The sequence below is a fragment of the Metopolophium dirhodum genome, chromosome 1 (genome assembly GCF_019925205.1).
Source record: "Metopolophium dirhodum isolate CAU chromosome 1, ASM1992520v1, whole genome shotgun sequence".
NCBI lineage: Eukaryota > Metazoa > Arthropoda > Insecta > Hemiptera > Aphididae > Metopolophium > Metopolophium dirhodum.
Window position 1 is genome coordinate 97,381,175 of NC_083560.1, and position 20,148 is coordinate 97,401,322.

The following is a 20,148-nucleotide window of genomic DNA, read 5'->3' on the forward strand; positions in this document are numbered from 1 at the left end:
GCAGTTAATAGTAACTATAAGTCTAGATAAAACATCATTTACGGCTCCTCCCCAAATAGAAATACCATAAGAATAAACTGATTGAACTACCGTGGTGTTTGTTGCTTACATATATGCGTGTAAACATTAGCAAATCAGTGTGACTAGACAGAAAGAATTTTACATTTTTGTTTTATTTATTTATTTATTTATTTATTAGAATTAACGCCAGTCGGCTTTTACAAAATGTACATGGAGTGTACAAGATACATATACAAGATATATAAACAATTTTTTTTTTTTTTACATATGAATAAGTTAAATAAAGGTCTGGAATAAGAGAGATAACATAATGATAATAAGAAATAAATAACATGGTAATAGAAATAAGCTAACAAAAATGTGAGCCTCCGTACTATGGGTATTACGGTAAGTTCGCTAAGCGCATTAGTCTTGGTAATGGGACATTTCTCGCGAAGTTAGACTTATTGTTAGGGGGATAGAAAGAACACTGTAACCTAGTATTATTGGGTATTCGAAAATCAAGTTGTTCGAGAAGCCTGGGGGCATTGACTCTACCCTCAATCAGACCTCGAATAAAGTTATTACCAAGGTTATCACGCCTAGTTGAGAGGTAGTTGAGCTTAAGAGCTTGTATAATAGGCCTGTAATCGTGTTTTGGGTGAGGGATATTGAGACAGAAGCCAACAAAGTTCATAAAGTAATTTTGCACCAGATCAATCCGTCGAATGTCAGCAGCGGTGTATGGTGACCAGACTACGCACCCATTTTCGAGAACTGAACGAACCAACGAGTTGTAGAGAACCAGTAGGCACTTAGGGGAACTAAAATTAACAGTGTGTCCGAATAGACTTACAAATTGGTGCCGCTCGCTAAGATAGGAACTAACCCACGATAGGAATGGCTCACCAACGCCTAACCTGTCAAGAACATAAAGCAAGGCTCTATGATCTATAGAGTCGAACGCTTTGGAAAAATCGCTGTATATGACATCAACTTGATTACCTAGTTCAAATGCCTTATGTAGAAAGGAAACAAAATCAACATGGCTGGTAACAGTTGAGCGACCAGGAACGAACCCATGCTGGTCGATCGATATGATTGATGAAAATTTACGTTTAATTTGTTTAAGAACAATTGATTCGAATAACTTACCGAGGAAAGGTAAGCCGGAGATGGGTCTGTAGTTGGCAACATCGGTCGGAATACCAGACTTTAAGATGGGTGTTACACGACTAATTTTCCAGGCGTGAGGGAAGACACCTTCGGCAAGAGACTTGTTAAAAATTAAAGTTACAGGTAAACTGAGAGAGGCCCGACATCGGTACAGTAGAAGGGCAGAAATACCATCTGGCCCAGAACCACGAGTATTTGATAGGGAGTTTAGGGCTTCATTGACCTATTCAGTAGTAATCGATAAAATTGATGGGAGAAAAGAAAATTCTTGATTAGTACACCCCTCAGATAAAGTGTTTGCCGTAAAATGTGAGTCTTTATATACCGAGGAGTAGTGTGAGGCGAACAAAGTAGAAACATGTTCGCCTGTGGCTTTAGTTTGGCCAAGATGAACCTCATCGGGTATCGGGTTGGCTCCACGTTTACTCCGAATGAATTCCCAGAATGATTTAGGATTAGTACAAAAGCGCTCCTGTAAGCTATCCAAATAGTTTCTGTAAAGGCGCTTGGATTCATATTTACATCGTGCGTGTAGTCTGGAGAAGGTCATGTAACGATTGTAACCCCCTAGTAATTTGTATAATTTGTGAGATTCTTTTTTCATTGAAATTAGATTAATTAGGCTGCCGGAGACCCATTTTGGGAAAGTAGAATTGCGAAAGCTACGTACTGGAACCCACTCCCGGATACAATCTTGAAGAAGTTTCTGTAGTAAATCTGCTGATTCGTTAGTCGATTTAGAATTAAGGGCATCGGACCAATCTATGTCTTCTAAGTAGTGAGATATCATCTCATAATTAGCAGCTTTAAAGTCGTAGTACATGTGCTGGGCGTCAAGCATAGGGAGATCAGATGGAGAAGGACAGGAGATAGTGATTGTCGGGTGGTACAAGTCACATGGAACCAAGGGATCGGCAGCCTGAGAGACTTGGGTAGATGCGTTGTTGGTGAAGATTAAATCAAGAACGGAACCGGCGTTATTGTAAATTTGGTTCTTTTGAGTAAAGTGAAGCAAACTAAAATGATCCCCAACAATTCGAACCTTATCATTAATCCTACCAGTGTAGATAAAACCAGAATCCCCACTGATCCAATATACGTTGGGCAAATTAGTCACCACAAACCTGACCGAGATTAAAGGCATTAGTTCCCCAGGCCTGGTCAACAGACTCAAGGTGACCTTCGTAAACCGAGAGGTTTAACCCTGGAGGTAAGTAAACTCCAGCTAAAAAAACGGAGAGATCACTAGGTAGAGTGAACCGAACAAAAACTTGTTCACATTTATCATAGAGAGAAGTAATTAAGACTGGTCTAAGCTTTTTGTTGACTGCAATCAATACTCCCCCACCCCGTTGACAATTACTTGTTAGAACATTCCTGTCACACCTAAAGATTAAATATTCATCGAATCCTAATTCGGCATTTATACATGGATACATTGATATTCCAACAATTTAAACAGAATTTTGAGTGTTCAGCGAGTCTTTTGGTTATTCTGTGCACAAATCAACATTTGAACAGTGATAAGCAATTGTTTAAAATTGATAAAATAGTCTGTTCGTTATGTTCAAATAAAAATTACATATTTTTATACAATAAAAAAACGTCAGAGACAAATTGTAAGCGCATAGTAAGTAACACATATTTTATTAATTTGTACTCAATTTATATAATTTGAAAACATTGTTATGAAGTTATTTTCACTGAGTTTTTAAAGTTATTGTTTAATTTTTTTAAAATTATTGTGTATACATGATAAAGGATTATAGGATGGGGTGATGTTGATAATATGTTGGGGTGAGTTTGATAATTTATGTAATGCATTTTAAAATTTAATACAACTTGTTTATAGCGGCTCGGGTTTATAAAAGAAAGTTGGGCAGTAGATCCTATGGAAATCAGCCAGATGATGTTATTGAAGATGTACTAAACAAAATAGTGAAGGAGAAATGTCAATAGTAACTGCAAGTAAGCAATATCACACGCCATAATATGGGACACTCTACAACAGAAATCGTGGTTTACATGGTAATAAACCAGGGGGGCAACCATTACTGAATGAAGCAGAAGAGAAATAATAATTGACTGCCGTACCAAGTGTGGTGATTGGGGGTTTCCTCTAACCTTGATGGACATGAGATAGTTAGGTAGATTAGTATAGTATATATATATATATATATATATAGTAGATACCTATTAAATTTAATTAAAATACAATAGTTTTTAAACCTACTTACTTTTTTTCAGATTAGTAACTAAATAATTTTTGACAAAAAGGGTATTTTCGTCCAAAAATTTAAGGAAAATCTACCAGGTGATGACTGGGCCAGGAGTCTCTTAAAAAATACACCAGATATTGGGTAAACGAATAACGACGAATATATTAAGGAGCCGTGCAGAAGTATCACCAAAAACAATCAACTCATATTTTGATAATTTTGTGACTGTTCTGAAAGATATACCTGCTGAAAACACATTTAATTACGATGAATCGAACTTACAGGATGACCCAGGTAAAAAGTTTCGATTTCCACGTGGTATAAAATACCCAGTTCGAGTACAAAATCATACAAAAAGTGCAACTACAATAAAATTATGGTGTGTGGGGTCAGCTGGTGGTTTTTTACTTCCACCATATATTGTTTTTAAATGAGGTAGTTTATGAGAATCATGGACTATTAGTGGGCCACAAAGTTCCCCATGCTGTTCTAAGGGATCCACATACAATTGTTCGTCTCATGGATGGTTAATAAATATTGTTTGTTTCTCAGTTTTTAAAGAATGTTGATTAGTTGAATAAATTAATGATAAAATTGACTCCAGTTAAAATATATTATACTTTTTATTGAATTTATCTTTACATATGTCTTCAATACTTTAACAAGTGCGCTACAAACTTCTGGAATTATAGTAGAAATGATCTGTTTAGAAATTTTAAACAGATATTGCAAGCTACTATACGAATCTCCTGTAGCGTGAAATCGTAACGTCACTGCTAATCGTATTTGGACTGTAATAGCAGGTCTCATACTAGTATTTTGTTTGTATATAAGTGGGCCAACAAGGCAAATTATTTTTTCAAAATCTTCTGAAGACATTCTGGTGAAATTTTGAAAGTGAAATACATTTACGTCATTTTTAATACTGTTTATCATGTTGGAGCCTCTATCTTCGTTATCTCTATACATTTGTGACATCCACCATCGTCTTTTACGAACATTTTTTTTTTCTTTTTTTTGTACAAAGGCTATGTAAATACTTTCCTTTTTGGACTGGAGTCATGAAACCGAAGTTTAATTCTCCATTTAATATCGCTTCCTCGGCAGCTGTTGAAAGCGATTCTGAATATGTGCCTCGCGTTCCGATAACTTTATCTGTTCCTTGGGAAAACTCATGTTTTCCGGGGGCGGCGTGCGTTCATAATCATTGCGCGGCGGCGGGCGCTATCTGTGGTTTTATGTCGCGGTTGGTTGGTAGATGTTCCTACGCGGCGGGCGATATTTGATCGTTGCTAATGATCATAACGAGAGTGCGCCACGTTCATGGCCACTCCGTTTTGTCTCATTACATTGTCCCCTTTTTTATTTATTTTTTTTTTTTTTTGAAAGGTTTTGAGTGAGAGAGAAAAAAAAATATAAATAAAAACTTTAAAATTTTGATGCTTTGTATTGGTTCTTTTGTGAAATATCGGTTCGCCGTTATGGTTGATGTTGTCGCTTAGTATGCTTGATCCTTTGATTCTTCTCCTTGTAGATCAGTTTTCTAAGGCGAGTCTTTGAAACATTCTCAAAGTCCTTCAAGTAGGCTCCTACTTTCAATATACTTTTTCTGATCTCTACCGGGGATCCTGGATGTTGATCGATTAGGTGTTTTATTGTCATGATGATAACTTCTGATTCGGTTTCGCTTAAGTTACTGGACCTGGGTGACTGCTCCTTTTCGTCGTTCTCTGTGACTGTTGCTACTTCCTGTGGTTTGACTGGAGTGTGACTTTGTGTTGGTCTTTGTTCCCAATGTGTGATGAAATCATCCCACATCATCCCGGTGGCAGATGGTCTTCGGATGGCTTGAATGGTTGGTGGAAGGCTCCACAAGGGCTCTTGGTTGTACCTAGTTCTCTTGGCTTCCTCTCGCCGGTAGAACGTTGCTATTTTTCGTTTCTGTTCGGTGGTTAGTAATTGGTCGATGCTAGTGACCTCCATTTTGTTCAAGGCTGCTTTATTTCTTAGTTTGGTCAATGGGATTTGGACAAGCATATTTCTGGGTTCCTACATAGGGGTTTATTTTAAATATATGAGGATTTGGAAGTTTATTACATGGATTCACAAGCAAGTTATTTTGGACTATATACATATTATTTTTATACATTTTTTTGTTTTTTTTTTTGTTTTTTTTTTTCTGATGTTTAATTATTTGTTTGAGATACTCCGATCACGGATTTATAGTATCTCTTGATGTTTTTGAAGTTGATTGTTCGAGGACTTCCATTGGTTTGGATAGTTACCGTGTTGTTACCGTGTACTGCTTGTACCTGGTATGGTCCGTGGTAGATCAGGAATAATTTGTGTGTCTCCCTGTCCTCTGCGGATGACAGGCGGTGTTCCTTGAGCAGGATCGGGTCGCCCACGTCATACTGCGGGAATCGTTTAGCTCTATCTTTGTACGCGTTTCGAAGATTAGCTTGCTCTTTTGAACGTTTCATTACGATCTGTATGATGTCGGGTGGTTTCTCCATGTCCTCTTGTTTAGGAAAAACTACCAATTTGCTTATTGATAACTTTGTTTTCTCCCCAAACATTATATAGCTTGGTGTATAACCAGTGGTTGTATGGGTAGTGTGGTTGATCCAGTATTCTACATTATCTAACCATTTTAACCAATTTGTATGTTGCTTATGACAGTAGGTTCTTAATAGGCGGCCAATTTCACGATTTGCCCTCTCTACTGGGTTACTCTCCGGATGATAAATCGTTGTGTGCAGGTTGGTGATTTTCAACCCTTGCATGATTTTTTCCCATTTAGTACTGGTGAACTGCGTTCCGTTGTCGGTTAAGATCTTCTTGAACAATCCAATTGTTGGTATGTACTCATTCACTAGTCGTTTTATTATGGTATCGGTAGTGGCTCTTTTTAACGGATATAGTTTGATGTATTTGGAGAACACATCCAATATTGCCAAGATGTATCTGCATTCTCCCTGTCCCCTGGGTAGCGGGCCCATTAGGTAGGCAGATACCATCTCCCTTGGTTCGGTGGGTAGGAGGCTTAACGTCGGTCCCCTAGCCGTTATATTGCTTATTTTTGCTTTTTGGCATAGATCACATGTTTTGATTATTTGTAAATCTAGCATCCTCTGTATTTCGGCATCTACTTTAGGTATCCTTTACATTGGTATTGGATAGGGTCGCTGATAAATTGGGTCCCCTGGTTTGACACGTATCTGACATTGAAATTCAGTGATTTTCCCGGGCTGTTCAGAAAAAATGTGCTCATATTTGTTTATTAATGACGCAAACGTTTGACTTTCTTGATCAGTTAGTGTTATCTGGTCTTCATCTGAATTTTTGTTGATTTCTATGTTGAGAAGATGTTCTTTGATTATCTTTGGTTCTCGGTTGGCAAATGGTACGGTGACTGGTACATCGTTGACGCTGAATTGTACAGTTTGTTTGTTGAATTTTATTTGTGCCGAATATTTGTCCAATATGTCAGCTCCAATTATTCCTTGTTCGTTGAGGCCTTCGACTTGAATAAAATTAGTTTGTAGATAAACGTTATCTATTTTGCACTCACAAAATATTTGTTTAGACACTTTGCATACTTTTTTCCCTACGGCGTTGCTTATTTGTATTCCCGTGACTGGTAGTTGTGGGATTCTGTGATTTTTCTGCGTGATTACATCAATCACCTCCTTGGTAAGTACGCTTACTGTAGCTCCAGTGTCTACAAGTAATAATATGTCTTCCCCTTCAATCTCGCACTTCAAGTATGGACTTATTGATGCATTTGTAGTACTAAGTGAGTTTATTGCGTGTTTTTCACTATTACTTGGTCCTGCCTATGTCATACCAAGAAAATTAGTTTAATTTTGTTTAATTTGTTAAAAAATAAAATTGAAAGTAGGCATATGGCTAGTTGATATTTAATTGATAAGATAAATAATTAACTATAATTATCATGTTAATATATAGTAGATTTCTATTCCAGCTCTACAAAGTGGACAGCGGTAATATGGCCTGTGCTCATTCGGAGGCATTCTTGAATAGCTATCATGACAAGCTCCGCATAGGCCTTGGTGTAAGCATGGATACGCTACTATTGTTGGTGGACTGTACAAACATATGTAACATGTTTCCTCTACTATTGGTACAACTTAAAAATAATAAAACAACATTATTTTTAATCAATTACTTTAGCTAGAAACAAATTTCAGAAAATTACTACTTACTTGTCAAATCTACACGTTCAATGTAAATAACTGATGGTATCACAGACTGTTCGTTAGACACATCTTCATCTGAATTATCTGCATCAGCATCGAGATAATAAAAACTAAAGACAAGCGATTTATTTATCAGTATATTTTATTGGAAATCTGTATAAGTAATATTATAATGAAAAATCATACGATCTCGAGGAACGGGCACTGCTGGTCTACGTGGTAAAATCCTTCTCATTATTTCATCTCGAATTAGTTCCTGATGCTGATCAACGTGCAGTGGTAATAAAGTTGGTGCTTCTTGTAGTGGTGCCTGTGGTAAAGCAGTAGCATGGAGTACAGGAATAGCTGGAAGTTGCAGTTTCCGATACTGATCAACGGGGAGTGGTAATAAAGCTAGTGGAGCTTGTGGAAAGACAGCAGCAGGAAGTATTATAATAGCTTGGTGTTGAGGCCGTATTACACCAAAATTTGGTGTTGAATGCCTAGCACATATTAAAAATTCTGACATTGAGTAGCGTCCTTCTATAAACAGCCTCAATGATCTATCTAAATTCCTTTGCTGATCTATCCAAACTTGTCGTTGAGGTTCTCTTACTTGTCCTCCATCAGTAGCCTCATTATAATCGTTCAAGTTAAAAGTCAAGTTGATCTATAATATTCAAATAATAATGTAAAATTGTAATCATTATTATTGCTGATCAATGATTGCACATACTCAATATAGTATGCCCTTGCAGTTTCAAAACCTTCAGCCATACAATTTGTCGGCAGCAAAGGCAATACCATCAACATATGTACAGTGTCATAGGCTCCTCGATGGTTACTACATATATCAATCAATCCTAAAAATTAACCAGTGTTATTAACTGTCTATATATTTAATTTATTATTAATTACAAATTCAGATTTTAAAGTAATCTTACCTATGTTTGCAACTTTTCTCCATACCGCTTGGGAGGAATGAAACCAACAGCCCCTAATAGTGGTATTTGGAAACATTGTTCTTATAGCAGCTGTCCTTTCAAAATCAATTATTATGAGTAGGATAAAAAGGAGAGCTCTGGAACCTCAACCTGCTAGCGCATCCCCTATACCTGATGGCTCATCCCGTATACACCTCTACACCTCTGCTCATCCCATTTAATTCATTAAATTAACCATATATTTATGACAGTTATTGTATCCAAAATAAATACACTACCATTTGAATTTGGCCTTTTAATTAACTTTTCCCCCTGTTTTGTGTCTGCTGTAGGTGGTACATTATAATAATATTCATTGTCACATTGTTTAGTCAAACTATTTTCTTTGGATATTGAATCATCATTGTTACCTTCTGTGAACAATTCAAACAATTTAAATATTAATTATCATACATACATTATAATTATATTAATTTAATTAATATATGTAAAATAATATAGTGCAATACACTAATACCTACCACTATCATCTTTTTCATCTTCATCTTCTGTATCATTAGGCATCATATATTCATCAAATTCTTCTAATGTTTTACCTCGTAGTTCATGCACATTTCCAGACTCCATCGCTAATAGTATTTTGCTTATTCGACTAATTTGTAATGTTTCATCTGGTAGCTTATAATAGTCATTGTGTATAGCTAAATCATGACCCATAAAATTAGCCAGCTGTTCCTTATCGTTTGAAGTAAGATTTAATAGTTGAGACATAGTTGCAATATGTTTCCTTAATTTAGTGGATGTTAAAAGGGCTGGTGAAGATGCTTTACATTCAATTGCATTATAACATTTTTTAGATTTTTATTCCTTACAAAAGTAGGTAGGTGTATAATACATTATTGATATACCTACTATTTTTAATTTTTTTTTTAATATATTATTGTTTAAGTGATTTTTTTATGAGATAAAATACATTGTTGCTTAAATATTTTTCTATTTGAACCTGCACTTGCATATTTTAAATGTATTTTGTAGAATAGGTAAAAATTAACAATAAATACTTTTATGTATTTATTAGATATTATTTTATGTATATATATTAAAATCTGTTAATATTTTTGAACATTTAGTTAACAGTAAATGTATGGACGATACATATTTAATAAAATAAACATTTGTCTAAGAAACTATAATAATAAATAACACTGTGTTATTTTATTTTTAGAAAAAGAGCATGTTGAGATGTCGGTGATTTCTAAACAATCATCTAGATCTGCAAAGAGATACCACGGTCTACAAGTTAACACACACAATATTCCTCAATATGAAGAATTATCTTCTGATGAATTCTACAGTAGCCCTGGATATATACCACATTTTGAAAATAATATTGATTCTGAATCTGAAGTAAGTGACATTGATGATTTAACTCAAACTTCACCTCAATTGAACACCGAACAAATTGATGAAATTGAAAATAATGAGACATTATTAAATGTTCAATGTGCAAAAAAACAACCTACAAACCAAAATAAATTAGTAAGAGATAAAAGGGTATACTGTCTATATTGCGAACTTCTTGTTTCAAATTTTCCTCGGCACTTAGAACGCCAACATGCTCTAGAAGAAGATGTAAGATCATTTATTACCCAACCGAAAAAATCTCAAGAGAGATTAAAATGTCTAGAGCTAATTAAAAATAAGGGCAATCTTTACTACAACAGAAAGGTTTTGGAACAAAAACAAGGATCTATTATTGTTGGCAGACGCCCAAAATCCCATGATAAAGTTGACACAAACGATTACTTACCCTGTAAGTACTGTTTCAAATTTTTCAAAAAAAAGAAACTCTATCGTCATGCAAACAGATGTCTATTTCAAGAATCACAATGTAGAGTCAACTTAACAGTAATATTATTGTACATGATTGTATGTAGTTTTTTTATGAATTGAAATTGTTAACCTAGTTATAATATTATGGCCAATGGGTATATAATTATGTAAAATATTACTAAAGCAGTTTGAAGTTTTTGTGACCACGTGAAGGGACTGCATACAATTGCACTCCACGCACAATTTTGTGTTTTACCATCCGCTAAACGAATTGCAATTTTTTTCGAGAGACATGCAATTAGTCCACGAAAAATTCCCAAATGTCGATACCAGTTTGAAGTCAGTGAGACCATAATATGGGCTGTGTAGCCTACGTTATGGTAATTTTAGTTATAGTTACCAAGTATATTTAAAAAAAATTATGTTTATTGTTATTTTTATACCAATTATAGGTTTAATGGGAAATCTTTGAATAAAAAAATTCGGCAAAAATAAATATTTGAAGTCGACAACTTCAATAATAGATTAACTACTATTTGCTATTTATCCACTTACTAACTGTGCTTGTTTCGGATCATCTGTGTGTGGGGGCTACCATAATTATTTTTGAATTTACGGGCCCCACGAAGAATTGCAAATTTTTTGGCGAGACATGCAATTAATTGCATAAGAATTGCAACATTTTGATACCAGTTTGAAGTCTGTGGGACCACGTGGGGGGGCTGCGTGAACTTATACCCCCCATAAGTATTTTTGAATTTCCGGGCCCCACGACGAATTGCAAATTTTTTGGCGAGACATGCAATTAATTGCATAAAAATTGCAAAATTTTGATACCAGTTTGAAGTCTGTGGGACAAAGTGGGGGGGCCAACTTCACGAACGTAAATGCATGACCATCACTATAACGAGTCATTATTACAAGTCTCAACATCCGAAAGATATCGTTGCACTATAATATAATAGTTAATACATACATACATACATACATACACACACATACACACGTACATACATTTGCATTTGCACGACTCGATTGATTATTTCAAATAATAATTTATATAAAATACTTTCGATGTATACCTATTTTATTTAATACCTGAATTCTTAAACATATATTAATTATTATATATATTTACAGTAGATACATGAAATATATCACAACGTCGCTATGCATACTAATACTACAATTAAATGCAATATAATACCTACAAAATCATATTTAAAGTCCATGGTATTCGATAATAAGAAAGATAATATTATATAGTTATTTTCATCACATATTAGCAAAAACAAAATAAAATGTACCTACGTCAAGCTGTGATAATCTTTCACTAGTGATATCATATAGTAAACCATATAATATATTTTAATTATTTTTAACGCATATCTTACACAGATGGCCCAGCATTTATTTTATACAAAATAATAGGAATTTATTATTTATACAGTTATATCTATACTACATGGATGCTTATCACTGATACTTTTCATGTTTTAGGTATTCTATATGCATACTTTGTAAAATAATCATGAAATCGCTTGTATATTACAATCACAAGCTTGGAAATATATATAAATATATTTTTTTTTTCTAGCGAAAATTGATAAAAATACCTTAATTTCTCCCAAATCATTATATTAGGTATATTAATGTCGATAAAATCTTATACAAATATAATTTCTATGTCAAGGACATGTCTAAAATATCGAAAATCTTAATAATTACATATAACTATAGTCTGCAAATCATTCCATCAATCATATCGCATTAGATATATATCAAGTTGTATGACTCATACATTATATTATGTTAAAACATGTAAACATTTCATATGTTCAATAAAAATGTGTTAAATTATCATAATCTCACTGTAAAAATAGGTATATATAACTAATACATTACCTTTAAAAACTAATTAAAATTAATTCATAACATAATATTTTGTTGGTGTGTAAATAAGGAAGTCATAAAGATGCAAAATTCGTCATTCTAGTAAAATATCACATTGACTAGTTGGTTGAAAAGTTTTTTAACGACATTTACACTCATTTAATAGATTCTACCTTATGGACTCCAGGCTTAGATTACAATTATTTTAAAATCAATTAATTACATTATACGTAGGTGTAAAAATATGGAAGTCATAAAGGTACTAAATTCTTCGTCTTAGTCAGATGTCACACAGCCTCGTTGGTTAGAAGATTTTTTTTGGGATATTTACACACTTTAATTTTAACGTACCTTATGAACTCCGGGCTTAAAATATGATTATTTTAAAATTAATTCATAAAATAACATTATGTTGGTGTGTAAATAAGGAAGTCATAAAGATACAAAATTTGTCATTCTAGTTAGATATCACATTGACTCGTTGGGTGAAAGATTTTTTTTGGAATATTTACACACTCAGTTTAATATACCTAATGAACTCCGGCTTCAATTTCAATTATTTTAGAATTAACTCATCGGTAACATTTTACGTAGATGTGTATATATGGAAGTCATAAAGGTACCAAATTCCTCGTTCTAGTCAGATATCACACAGCCTCGTTGGTTAGAAGATTTTTTATTATATTTACACACTTTGAATCTAATGTACCTAATGAACTCCGGTCTTAAAATACGATTATTTTAAAACTAATTAATAACTTAGCATTATGTTGGTGTGTAAATAAGGAAGTCTTAAAGGTGTTACACTCATTTAATAAATTGTACCTTATGGACTCCAGGCTTAAATTACAATTATTTTAAAATCAATTAATTACATTATACGTAGGTGTGTAAATTCGGAAGTTATAAAGGTGCAAAATTCATCGTCCTAGTCAGATATCACACTACCTTGTTTTTTAGAAGATTTTTTTGCAATATTTACACATATTGAATATAATGTACCTTATGCACTCCTGGCTTAAAATACGATTATTGAAAAATAATATCATAACATTATACGTAACTGTGTAAATTCGGAAGTTATAAAGGTGCAAAATTCCTCGTCCTAGTCAGATTTCACACGGCCTCGTTGGTTGAAAGATTTTTTAACGACATTTACACACTTTGAATATAATGTACCTACCTTATGCACTCTGGGCTTAAAATACGATTATTTTAAAAAAATAATTAAAATTATTCATTACATTATAATGTAGGTGTGTAAATTAGGAAGTCATTAAGGTGCAAACTTTTTCATCCTAGTCAGACTTCACATGTGTTTTTGGTTGGATGATTTTTAAATATATTAAATATCGCTAAAAATATCATAGGCTGAACGGATTACGGATAAACTCGTTAAGTGGAATTTAATTAGAAGTAAGATTTTCACAGTTTTCTAACTTTCTTATTCATACCCTTACGATTTATGTTATGAAATAATTAAAAAAATTATCTGTCGGTATGTAATTCATGGAATTCAGAAGGTACTTTAATAATATTTTATTTGGAGTTTATTAAGTAGAATTTTTAATATGTGTTAATATTGTTGATGCGTGGTTTAATAGGTGGTTAATATTTTCATATGTTTAGAAAATAAAGTTACCATATAAATTGATTTTTATGTATTTTAATATTGTAATACGTATGGAGTCAATAGTAGCGTTCCCTGACTTAGATGTGTAAAATATTGAATAATATTCAGTTGGATGCTTTAATAGCGCTTATAATTTTTTAGCATTGTTAAACATCATAAACCCGTGTAAATCTCAAAGTGTTGCGCCGCCTATAGTCAAAAATTGGTACTATTTAACACACCGTCGTTACACACAACAGTGTGATTTTGGACCTTATGGATTCCGTCCTTGGAAAGACATATATTGGTTAAAAATTTGTTACAATTACAAAAATGGCATCAACTCTTGTGGCCTCCGGGTTACGGAGGTCACTATGACACTCGGAAGTCATAGTGCCGGCTTGTATCTCGATTGTGGATGTCATAAGATACGCTATACAAACCCACACACACACACACACATACATACATATATACAAAAACAGTCAAATCCCAAGTTAAATTTAACTTGGGATTTGACTGTTTTGAGTAAGTTAAACACATTTTCTTGATAATATATCATATTCATACACAGATATATATCCCTAACAGCACATAAAATAACATATATGTAACAGCAATATAACTTTGTAATATTAGCTTGGTAACAGTTACGTATTAATATCTATCAGAAATATAACCTCTATATAACTATTTAGTGCCTATGTCCTCTTTTTCATAACAAACAAATATACACTGTTTTATATAACATTAATGTTACATAGTTATACTTCTAATATGTAATAATGTACAACAGGAATGCTATTGTTGATCACCTATGCATAACTTTAGGTATAAAATGTTATGTATTTATGCATAACAGTTATACATGTAATATATACCATAATATTATGGAATTTCAAATTACAATATACTATTATAATATAGGTTGACATCAATATTATATGTACAGTATTATGTAACTTTTTGTAGCCAATCTATATATATAAATTGGAGTAACAATTTCATAATACTAGTAAAAATTAACATTACATAACTGAATATTACATTAAAATATAGCTTAAACCGACATAATAAGTTTATCCAATTGCATATTTATCATACACAATACATTTAAAATAAAAGTATGTATTTTAACTAGATTTATAACATATTTACTGCAGTATACATCTAACCCAACAAGTAAACTGGATAATTTACTATATAAATAAATAATATAGATATTATTAGTAATAATATTAATGTTTATTATTATTCAAAAAACAATCTTGCAACCTTGCAAATAAATATGTATAAATAAAAATGAAATAACATTTTATAAAACCTAAACTCTTCAGCTATTAAAATATATGGTTAAGTTATACAATATTAATTAACGTCATTATATATTATTAGTATAATTAGGAATAAAAAATTAAAATTTTAAGCTAGCCCTAAAATTAAATATAATAATAGTATTATTGGTATTATTAATGTAGGAAAATACTGATATATTATTCATAAATTATTAATTATCAATTATAAAAAAAAAAATAAAAACATAAATTATTAAGTCTGAAATTTGTTTGGAATAGTAAATAAAAATAAAAAATATAGTATTGAATTCAGCTGGAAATTCTTCAATTTTCGTCACCTACATCTTTATCTAATAGCAGTATTCTTCTGTCCTTTTCTTTTTTCCTGAAAATCAAATATTTATGGCATAATAGTTTTATTGATTTTAGACAAAGTTAAATCGCTACTTCCAGGCACTTCACAGCGTAAAATCGCTGAAAAATTATGCGTTCCGAAATCAACGGTGGCGAAACTGCTCAAAGAAGAAGTCATTTTACCCGAAAACTTCAATTTAACTCAAACTGGTAATCAAAAACGTACCTAAACGAGAAGGGAAAGATCCCGAAGTTGATGCCTTAAGTGAGTGGTTTTCATTGATAACAAGTCGCGGTGTTCGCGTGTCTGGGCCAATGTTAAAATGTAAAGCCGAAGAATTATCCCGGAAAATTGGTAACAATCGGTTTATTGCTACTGATGGTTGGTTAAGCAGGTGGAAGAATAGACACGAGATAAAATGCAAACGTGTGCATGGTGAAAAAGCAAGTGCTGATGAATCCGCCTCTAATAATTGGAAAGTTGACGGGCTAAAAATAATTTGAACAACTTTTCCCCAGATAACATATTTAATGCAGATGAAACTGGACTGTATTATCGAGCGACAACCGACGGTTCTTAATGTTTCAAAAAAGACGTTCTATCTGGTTCAAAAAAAGCAATGGACAGGATTACAGTCTTATTATGTGTCAATATGACCGGGAGTGACAAAAGAAAGCTGCTAGTAGTGGGGAAAAGCTTAAAACCTCGATGTTTTAAAAATATGTCTATAAATAAAATGCCAGTGCATTACCACGCGAATAAAAATGCATGGATGACTTCAACCATATTTTCAAACTGGCTATATGAATGGGATAAGGAATTGCAAGCAAAATCTAGGTCCATACTTCTTCTTATTGATAACTATGCTGCACATCCAAAAAACGTTCAACTCAAAAACATCACTTTAGAACTTTTGCCCCCAAATACGACATCCTTAATCCAACCCTCAGATATGGGTATTATCAAAAACCTCAAGGTGAGATATAGAATGAAACTAGTTCATATTATTCTAGAAAAAATTGAGGAAAACCTGTTTGATCAATCTGCAACTGCTAATCAAATAAGTGGCAAAATAAACATATTACAAGCGATACAGTTTGTATCGGAGAGTTGGCGAGAAGTTAGCTGTTTAACTATTATGAATTGTTTCGCTCATTGTGGATTTTCTAATTTTATTGGTCCACAACCTGAGTTGACTGAGTTGGATAAACAATTTTTATTTGTTCAAAACCATAACGAATTTGAAAACATTGATGAAAATGCTCCCTGTTTTAATGATAAATTGAGGAACTGCCACAGATGCTCTACGGAGGCAAAAAAAATGTTTAAAAGTGGAGCTGGAGCCGAGACAGTTAAACAATGGAAACAAAATTAATAGATACTCCTTCGTCATCTGGAATGAAATTTACTTTTAAACAACCAAAAAAAAATGATATTGGCAACCTAATTCAACAGTCAATAGCGAACCGTGAACAACGAGCCAAACAAAGATCAATTGAACGTCAAAAATTGGTAGACCTAAAAACTCTAAATGATCCGCTCTACCATTTCTTTATGTCCATGTACCAAACGACTTATAAAATGCCACCGGCATCTCAACTTATTATAAAAAATAAATTATTTGAAGATGTTTCGCAAGTAGAGTCTGATCTTTTGAATTTTCAACAAAATAATGCTTTTCCAGAACCTTATTCACAACAGACACAACAAAATATCTACAGTCAACCTCAGTCTTTTTCTACGTGGTCATACGAAGAAAATTCATCTACTTCTCGCAAAAGTTCAGTTTCTGAAAATGTTGAGAACCAAGGTGGTATTGTTCATTATATCAATACTTATAAGGAATAATGTTTTAAAATTATATTATATAAAGTTATTATTTCTAGTTATCTAATATTATAATATTAAGTATTGACTTATACAGAATAGTTTTTTTAATTTACTTCAGAAGATTAATAAATATGATTTACCACATTAATATAACAAAAAATCATTAACTAAAGGATCATGTTTTTATTTGGTGTTATTTACTTTGTTGTTAAAATAAAATGTACAACAATTCAATGCTTAGGCCTTATTGTATAGTAATAATGTAATTATTATTTATTATTATTTTATTGTTAAAACTTCAAATAAATTATAAAAAACTTACCTTAAAAAGACTGCCAGTTTTTCTTCAGGATCAATCGGCTTTTGAGCATTACACCCAAATGAATAAATAGTATCTCGTATTAAATTAAGAACTTCATTGAATTGATTTCGGTCCAGGCGAAAGTAGTTCAAAAATTGTTTGTCAGAAAACTCCGACGACAAATTGATTCGCCGTGACTTTGTCTTTTCTTCATAAAATTACTTTTCCACGTTTTTTTTTCTTTACTTAACGAATACAACAAAATTAATTCATCAAATTAGTCATCAAAATCTGATTCAGAGCTTAAATTTATTAAATTTTCGGCCATCATACATTATCGCTCATGCTGGTAACTGTGGACAACAACTGTCACAATAATAATAATAATAATAATAATGTTTAGTTTATTGTTATTTCAAAAATTACAATTTAAAAACATAATATATATAATGTGAAAAAATTTGTCTCCAGAAGCCGTAGCTTGTGGGGAGACAAGAGTTCATGCTTCTTAAGTTTATGAATTATCCTTAACAATACTATTTACTGATTTAAATACATTCAAGCATAAAAAACAAAAAATAAAGATAAAGATAAATAATAACATAGTGATATAAAGTAGTGTATTAAAAGACAAATTGTTAAAGTGTTAATATAAAAGTAACTAAAACTAATTTTATTAGTTTCTATTCAAATTGTGATATTGATACTTTATAGATAACATACTTTTTATAAAGGGTAAAATTATCAAAACTGTTAATATTGATACAAAGATAATTACAATAATATAAACTAATATAATATGGGTTTCTTTTACCGAATTCACTATTACATTTGAACATTTGAAAAGTATTGTTTATAATTTGGCGAGTATCATAATTGTGTTTAAAATTAAACTCTTTATGATTATATAAGTATAAATTGCATAAAACTTCTTTAATATATAGTTGTTTAAGGTTGAGTAAGTTATAAGTTTTATATATAATATCAGTATTTGTGCGAAAGGGTAATTTAAAGGAAATTCTAAGTAGCGAATTTATTGTCGATGTAAGTTTTTTAAGATGTGTAATATAAGCTCCTCCCCAAGCTGAAATCCCATAACTAAAAATAGATTGAGCAAGTGCACAAAAAACCATTCGCATGGTAACTGGCAATAAGATATTCTTTAGAGACTTGAATTTATAGAAAAGACTTCTAATTTTTTTTACAGTAATACCAATATGAGTATCCCATTTTAAGTACTTATCAAGAGTTACACCTAGGTATTTAATTGAGTCAACAGATTTAATATTAGTACAATTACAACTAAAGTTATCATTATTTGGAGATTTCACTTTAAAACAATTTAAAAGGTGTATTTTTATACCGTCTAACATTTGAGAGCTTTTTTTTGAAATCGCGAAAGAAATGCAACAAGTTTTTTCATAGTTTATTTCAAGAGAATTTAAACTAAACCATTTATTAACATCGGACATAATTTGTGTCGCTTTAGAAACTAGAGCGTCTTTATTTTTATCATTGATTAATATAGTGGTATCATCAGCAAAACACGTAATCAATCCATCACAATTTAAATCTAGAAGATCATTAATATAAACAATGAATAGTAGAGGTCCCAGCACGGTTCCTTGTGGAACTCCGTAATTTAAAATGTTATAGTTGCTAAATGTATTATTTATTTTAACCCTTTGGTTACGATTTGTTAAAAAGCTTTTGATGAGATTGTTTGCAACACCACGAATTCCATAATTTTATAGTTTTTTTAATAATAAATTATGATCTACAGAATCAAAAGCTTTTTTTACATCAAGAAAGATTCCAATTACAAAATCACCCTCATCAAGCTTTTTATGGATTTTGCTAATAATATGTTGTAACGCTTTAGATGTACCTTTATTTTTTCTGAAGCCAAATTGGTTTTCAGTGAAAATTTGTGACGCTTCAAGAAACTCATATAACCTTGATTTTATACATTTTTCAAGCACTTTAGCTAAAGTGTAAGTAAGAGATATTGGGCGATAGTTTGTACACATATTTTTATTTCCCTGTTTAAAGAGTGGAATTATAATAGTTTCCTTAAGTGCATTTGGGAAAATTCCAGAAGTTAATGACAAATTAAAAATATATTCTAAAGGTGTAATAATGTCATCGATAATATGCTTCAAAACAAAGTTTGTTAGACCATATATATAAAAAGAGTTGTGCTCTTTACTATTGAGGATATAATTTTTAATTTCATCTTTAGAGATAGGCCTAAAGAAAACAGAGTTTATATTAGTTTTGTAATTAGAATTGTTTATAGTGATATTTTATGTCGAAAGTAAATTAATTTTTTTGGCAATATTTTCACCTATATTTGTAAAAAAATTATTGAATTTATTGGCAATATCTTTGCTTTCATGAATAATATTATTATGATTATGTTCATCAATTAACGATTCAACATTAGTTATAGTTTTTTTATTATCTTTATTATTTATTGATTCCTTAA

The 20,148-nt window shown here is 31.9% G+C and overlaps 2 protein-coding genes and 1 pseudogene across 2 annotated transcripts; 2 read left to right on the forward strand and 1 right to left on the reverse strand.

The window, feature by feature from the left end:
- The first annotated feature begins 2,954 nt into the window (after nt 1–2,954).
- On the forward strand, nt 2,955–12,192 carry LOC132947596 (uncharacterized; annotated as a pseudogene).
- On the reverse strand, nt 7,352–9,312 carry LOC132936302 (uncharacterized). Its single transcript, XM_061002999.1, has 6 exons — nt 9,063–9,312; nt 8,820–8,954; nt 8,348–8,460; nt 7,807–8,267; nt 7,625–7,731; nt 7,352–7,548 (listed from the first exon to the last, which is right to left on the reverse strand). The coding sequence occupies exons 1-6, from the start codon at nt 9,310–9,312 to the stop codon at nt 7,352–7,354; spliced, it is 1,263 nt and encodes a 420-aa protein (XP_060858982.1).
- A 3,989-nt stretch (nt 12,193–16,181) lies between the features above and the next one.
- Nucleotides 16,182–16,904, forward strand: LOC132947604 (tigger transposable element-derived protein 4-like). Its single transcript, XM_061017894.1, has one exon. The coding sequence runs from the start codon at nt 16,182–16,184 to the stop codon at nt 16,902–16,904; it is 723 nt and encodes a 240-aa protein (XP_060873877.1).
- The last annotated feature ends 3,244 nt before the right edge of the window (nt 16,905–20,148 follow it).